Raw genomic sequence first — 7,752 nt, forward strand, 5'->3', positions numbered from 1 at the left:
TAGTTTGCTACATTGTCGTATTATTGTTTCTATATGTGTTAGATTTATCATTACATTATAAAAAGATCATCTGCATCACATGACATATAAATTTGTTGTTCTTGTATTACCCGGATATATTCTCCGGTCGAGGTAATGTACCTCGATCGGGAGATGTAGCTCTAAGATAATCTTGCCAAAACTTATATTTACAAGTTTAAAAAACAAAAATCCTCCATAACGTCATTTCTGATATAATAACATGCAATTTGAATATAGTGAAGGCCCTCAATTTTAATGTGTCACCGTAAAAATCCGTCACTCATTCCAAAGACAAAGAGATGTGAAAACTTGATCATATTTCGATGTCTGCTTGTTTTTTGTTGAGTTGATGTATCACAATTAGTCGTTTTCTCATTCATAAGTTTCATTTTATGTCATTTTTGGATTATCATGAAGCCGGAACAATGTCTCTTGTACAATTCATTACATTTCGCTGCATGTGTATGTTTAAGGCCAAACAAGACTACAAACGTTCCCCGAATTTTATGCAATATCATTGGTATCGTCTTTAACTTAAGGTATTGGACCCGTAATAGAGTACCTCCTTTTTGAAGAGTATTCAGTTCCTACCATAAACCTACTTTGACTGCAATTTTCAGGGGGGGGGGGGGGGCGTAGGTTCAAGCCCCACTGGGACCAAATGTTTTTCCAGATTTTCCTTTTTCTAGTAAGTTTTTACTTCTTCTCAAGACTTATTATGGATGTATTGTACAAAAGTCGAAAATCTTCATTTTCTAAGCGAGTTCTTGCTGTTCAAAGCGTTGGAGTAATTACCTCTGAATCAGGAGGGGTAGAGTTAGACATCTTTAAAAATACTGAGTTACATGCGGTAAAGATTCTCTATTTTGCCTTGAAGTTCATTCTTTAGATTACATATTGTGGAAGAAGTGCAGGTAGGTTTTACTTCTGCCGCAAGGTTATTTTTTTAATGAAGTGAGCAAAATTCAAAACAGACCCACGGGATTCGACCTTAATTCTTTAATGTTGAAGTTAGAATTCTGTCTCATTAAATCTGTTTATTTGAGGCACCCTAGAAAAAAAATGATATTTACAGTTTTATTTTGTGTTCTATAATTGTTTAACAATAGTTTGATGTTTCTTTTCTCAAAATTAATGCTGTAATAAATTCTCTGCAAATGTTTTAGATAGTGGCCAACACATTGAAATTTGTCTACACTTTAGCTTGAGGAAATACCATAAATTATACAAAATTTACAAAAAAAAAAACGGCACGGTAAAAGGTGTTTAAGATTTCCAACACAGTGCGAAACATGGTAAACTTTAAGAATATACCAAGCAAATGCCATTTTTAAACATTACTATTAGGGGTCCAATACCTAAAGAGAAATCAGGGTTAAACATTGTTATGGAAAACGTAGATTAAAAAGATAAACATACTGCCATTCCTTTTCACACATATATATATGTAAAATGGATGGAGCTTGTTTTGAAAATCTATGGAAAAGTATGTTTGATTGTTTATAACACATTTAAATATCGAATGTCGAAATTTTATATTTCCTGTTTGATTTTCTTTAGGTGAAGGTATCTATATCTATAGTTCATTGTAATAAATAAATAAATATCCGCTTTAAAGTGTATGTTATATCGCCTAACTCCGGATGACTGCCTTAAAGACCAACATATTTTTAATGAAAGTAATAACACATGCAATTTGAAACCAACTCTCTCATTGGGTCTATGTACATTTAAGCATTGAATTTCATAGAGAGTACATATTGAAAATTTTAGTTGTTTATTTAAGAAAATTTTTATAGTAAAACTGTGTTTTAACACTATTTATACACGATGGGCGGTTACACATAGAGCAACATTATTTTTGTAACAGTCGGAGTGCATAGATCACATTAAAACACAGTTTTGCAATAAACTATTTCTTATGCGTCTTTTATTTCAAAAAATAGTTTAAATGGGATACAACTGTTTCTTCGCGGATGGATGGTGCCATATGGTAGGTCTTCACGATCCTTCTGTATTGGAAATGGTAATACGTCTTTCGGAATAGTTCAATTTAGAGCGCAAATGGTGACACAGCGAATTACAAATTTAGTATATTTGTGTAAATTAATCAAGACAATTGTGCTATGTGACATTTTGTTTCAAACGTGTTTTTAAGTAAAATAGTTGATCAAACGTGTTTAAAATGTGTTTGTATAAAACTAAAATCTGTTATCTTTTAAGCGAAAACATTATTCTTTTCATGTACAAAACAGGCATATTTGGTAAATATATTGTCATTATTCTTGTTTTATCATGCAACATGTTGGTAACAAAATGTGAAATGAGCTTATCGCGTAATTGCCATTTACGTCTTATTTCAATGATATCTCTATTTAGTGATCTGTTCCTGTTATGGAAAACGTATGTTCCGATATAGCGAATTATTGAGAAATGCTCGTATCAACATTTGTTTTTACAGTTACAATTTAGAAGCCAAGACTTTAGCGTAAACTATAATATGAAATTCTGCAAAGTACTTGGTATATCATTTAGTCAATCTAAAAATACAATGACTCGAGAAAAGTCTTGAATTGTCAATTAGTCATTTTGCGGTACTGTGTTGGAAAAGAAAGATTTACATATGTCTCAGAACCGTTTTGACAACAAATATACATGTGGTAAAAGGCATATGAAAGGATTATGTTTTGACCAGGAATTCGTTCAACAAGAAGCGGTTTTGTAGCATGCTTTTACGTAACGCAAGAGGTGAATCAAGCTTATTGATAGAAACTAAAAAATGAGAGACGGTTCCCTACAAGATAAAATAATTTACAAATTTACATGTTGACATGTTTAGTTGATTGATGAGAACTAGTAATTTTGTAGCGCAAGTTCAAAACATAGTTATTAAAAAAAATTCTCAAAAACCTCCGATGCGTTGTTAAAGAATTGTCTCTTTAGTTGCTTGCTCCATATTTTAAACTGTTATATTACAATTACTAAGATATACTTCAGTCTAGGATGATGATCAACCAAATTAGTATTTACTTTTTTTTGTACAGAATCAGGTCATTTTAACAATATCTATATGAAAAAAAAACATTAAAATACTACATTATGTAACGATTAAAACACGTATCTATTGAGGTTACACTGGTGTGTACAATTTAATACAAATGTATCAGATCGGGAAACATGGAAAAGTAAACGTTTGATTGGTTTTACATTGGGCCATTTTTTGAAATTTAAATGTCACAATATAATTATGGTTCCTCCGGAAGTAGAGGGTAAACATCAACTGATATGTACATGTTTAACATGGATTTTTGGAAACGTGAATAAACTGTCACTGATATATATGAATGCAGCAAGTGTATCATGAAGTCTGCAGGCCTAAGTCTTGGCTCTCTGGATAGAACTAGGATCTAAGTAATAATAATTGAAAACACCTTCAGAATGCTGGATAAGAGACTTACATAATGTTCACCTTGGTATTTACACAGACAGTTTACCATCTAGAAAACATTAACATGTATAATGCGGGTGTTAAAATACGTGATACCATACTCAGTATATCTGTTGTTTAAATTTTAATGAGTTAAAACCACAACAATGTATTCTATTTATAAACCAATTGTCATACAACAGGGGTGCTGCTTCTGACCTGCTGCAGCTTGAACGATTACACAGATTTAGTATCAAATATGTGTTAACGTTTTTTTCAACAAATAAAAACACTGATTTTGCTTTAAAGGCCATATGTGCCCATTCTGTTGATACAAGTTGAGTTTTTAGGACAATTATGTTGGCTACCTACACAGTACAATGCAGAATTCTTATTCATCAAGAGACTAATCAGCTTTTTAAATTGTGATATGCAAATACATGGATTTGTACCATATATATATGTGGATTTGTATATATATATATTATTGCAGAAGTATTATCTTTTAGATTTTTTTGACAGAGTATAGTTTATCGGGTATGTTCCCAAGTAGTTACCAGTAGAGAATTATTCTTCGTGCGGTAGTATTTGGCCAAGCAAAAAACGATATGGTTTTAAACTTGATTGCAAAATGCCCCGACGTCTGGACGGAAGTAACAGTCAACACTGAAGGAAACTGTGAGTTACGAAATTTAAGTAAGGCCTATCCGGTGTTAGCACAATTTAATTGTACTTCTGTTGTAAATGCCAGGGACTATTTAATACTTGCGAATACAAGTGACAAGTGTGTCAAAAATGTAATAGACTTGTCACTGATTTGCTTACAAACAAGATATGTTTTTGCCCAGGAAATTAAAAATGACGATAGGCTTAAGCCGTGGCGGTATATTTTTCTTACGAATGGACAAGATGTTTATACTCCATGTATCAAGCCACAAATGTAGGCAGGTCAAAATTTTATTGTTCGACCTAAACTCTGTACTTGCAACAAATGAACATGTTCATAATATAAATTACATGAGGAATATTTTACTGTTGATGCAAAATATTCTAAAGGTATTTGAAGGTACATGATAAACTGTGTTATGTAATGGATAGGATATAGTAAAATTGCAAGAATTTCTAAGGTTTTCAGGATGTTTCATGATGTTGCTTCCAATTTTACAATGTTATGAGATTGAGATAATTGTATTAAGCTTATAAACGACTCTGGTTTATAAGGCCGAGTTATGCTACGTTTCGTGTGTATGATAAGGTGAAAACAAGTCCTTAAATAATGGCAAGAACCGTCTAAACCACTCATATTTCGTTTCAATAAGGGGCGTGGTTGCCTTGAGTCCATACATACAGCATAATGTGTGTTAATGTATATTGTTCAATGATTTATAAATGGCTGCTTATAGATGATGAGGCTATAAATTGATGTATATAGGAAGTAATATTAACTTACAGGTTGTAAAACCGTACTTTTTAGGCATTCTTTGATATATGTATGAACGAAAGAAGCAAAAGCCCAGATTTATTATCAATAAGATATAAAATGTCTGTAATGGCTTTAAGAAAATATGTAAATATTCATGCAATTGTGTTTATATATGTTTCTGTATGTGCTATGTTTTTTTTTGTATCATCTTCATTAATGCAGGAAAATAAATAATTATAATGATAATGTATAGTAAAGTATTCATTTTAAGTGTAGTACACACTAAACTGGACAAGGCTGTGTATGTTTATGTGTTGTGTGCGTGTTTAACGTCTTTTGTAACATTTATTCACAAAACAATAAACACAAAGAGCTTGATGGGAAATGGCCGCGACTTTTTTTTCATTGATATTATGACATACAGCATGTTTAACTTTATAGAAAATAAATATAAACAGACTTAAATTCACTAGCTAAATTACTAAGCATCTTACAGGCAACGCAAAAATGCAGAAGCCTATGTTAAACGTTATTAGCTGACAATGCAGAAACTAGCCAAACGCAGAGATTTCTGCATAAATAGCTGATGAGAAAGCAAGGCAAATTATTCATTACTATCCTTTCAGATAAAGGAACTACAAGTAAAGACTGGACGCGACGACATCGTGCAATTATTGCTTTTACCTGTTATAGCTTAGAATCAGCAAAATGAGTCATATATAAATGACGTTGTACACTTGTAGCACTGAAAACAATGCCCAGCTTTATAGTGCTGCCTAACCGGAATATCACGCCGTAGACACGTGACATGATACCCTACTAAGTCACATTATACTGACAATAGGCTGGCCAGTCCTAGCACTATCCACTAAATATGCTGAGCGCCAAGCGAGTAAGCTACCAGTTTCATTTCTACGTCTGTGGTATGACGTGGACGGGAATCGAACCCACAACCTCCTGCGCTTGAAGCGGGCGCTCTACCACTAGATTGCCGAGGCAATTTGAACAAGGCTGATTACAATTAATCCAACGTAACAACTTTTTAAAATAACAATAATTGTTACGTTTTAATAATCGATAATATGTTTCATAAACGACTGTTATTAAATAATATTGACATTACAAAATATTTTCCCGATTATTAAACTTCCATTTTGAATTCATAGAATGCAACTAAGCAAAAGTAATAGCAGGCTAAATCAGGTCTGTTCATAAGAGTTAATGAAAAGTGCGACACCCTTCACGCCTACTGCCGCTGGATTATAACAACGCAACACTGATTCCATATACATGGATACTTTTTATGGCCGCCATACCTTGATTATGTAATTTACAGGCAACAGTTTATCACAACAAGTTATCTCACTAGCGGTGCACGACAACTCGTCGAAAGACATTTGGTCGAATACGACAGTTTGCCGATTATGGCATTAGACCTATTCCGACAGTTCATCGAAGCCTTTAATGCAACAAATGGTCAAAATAAATATTTAATACTGCGACACTTGGTCCAAAGGTGATAATAGCAGAAATTCGACAGTCGCACGCAGATACAATTACCTACTTACTTTCAGTTCTTTGTGTACATGTGTATTTTGGGGTCTACTTGATTTTTTGATTGCAATGAGAAGAACCGATTCTCGTCAAATACTCACTATATACCGAATATGTCTGTTTATAAGATCAGTGCAATTATTGCATGACATTTTGTCATTCTTTTATTATATTGTAACAGTTACTACAATTATGTTTAAAATTAGGATTTAAAAAATCTGTTTAACTTGTAAATTTGTGTATTAACTTAAATATACATCAATCAATCAAAAGTTGCACCTTATATTCAGTGAGTATGTAACGTGTGCGTTGTGTGTTGTGTGCGTGTGTGTGTGTGTGTGTGTGAAAGGAGAGCTGTTCAGAACTGTACATGTATCATAATCTTTATACAATTCTATATAATATCAGGTAAAAGCCGTTTTTAAAGAGCTACTACTATAATATTGTATTTCTACACTCTACAATTAATTTGACACCACAAGAAATGATTTTATCTAACAACGAATGCACAGATGTTTGTAAAACAACAGTGGAAATTAGTACTAACAGTAACTTTCAAAACACCGTCATGTAAAACGTACCTCTGTTCAAAACTATATTCCCACTATCTAACATTTATTCCATGGTCATGAATTTACGCAGGATAATAGAAATAATCTCTATTTCGTAAACACATAACTTAACTGTTATAATAATTTGAGTTTGCTCTACTCTCTTAACCTAGAGACCCAATGAAACGTTTGCAATAATAAATGTTATACCAGTACATTATAAATGACAGAAATATCTTACCATGATTTCGACTATCAAATTGTACGCCTGATTCCCATATGACCGTTTATTATAGCGAACGCTTTTTATTAGAGATCTGTTTATCAGTCACATGATCAAGTGATTAGTTACCGGTGTCATGTACGTTGCAGATTGTAAATACGGGCAACTGTATTAATGCACTGCACGTCTTTCGTTTATATACAGTTGCCTGATCAAAGTTTCTATTTCGTCGTATTTGACTGCATAAATTCAAGATATTTCAAAACCCGTAGCTTAGAATTCGAGAAAATAGTATGGTCGTTTAACAAGTTAATTGTTACAAGATAGGTAAATCTGGCTATTTCAACCAGAATACTTTCTTGAAAAAGTTCATTATATTCCTAAACGTATTCATATTTGTCCATGTATAATAGTATCTCAGTAAATGCAAAGTTCTCGGTTCAGAGTCATACGGAAATATAAATAAAAATTGTACTCTGATGAACAACAAACAGATTATCAACAATGCTCGGTTAATCATGTTGTATACATAAGTCATGTTATTAAAAGGCTG

At 32.6% G+C, this 7,752-nt stretch overlaps 1 protein-coding gene across 1 annotated transcript in view; it reads right to left on the reverse strand.

The window, feature by feature from the left end:
• LOC123535703 (rh5-interacting protein-like) overlaps positions 1-7,296 on the reverse strand; it is a 49,535-nt gene extending 42,239 nt beyond the window's left edge. Inside the window, exon 1 of the mRNA XM_053527857.1 lies at positions 7,218-7,296. Coding sequence (XP_053383832.1) covers positions 7,218-7,220 — 3 coding nt within the window. The 5' untranslated portion in view covers positions 7,221-7,296. The remainder of the gene's footprint in view (positions 1-7,217) is intronic.
• Between the last annotated feature and the right edge of the window lie 456 nt (positions 7,297-7,752).

The sequence above is a fragment of the Mercenaria mercenaria genome, chromosome 17 (genome assembly GCF_021730395.1).
Source record: "Mercenaria mercenaria strain notata chromosome 17, MADL_Memer_1, whole genome shotgun sequence".
NCBI lineage: Eukaryota > Metazoa > Mollusca > Bivalvia > Venerida > Veneridae > Mercenaria > Mercenaria mercenaria.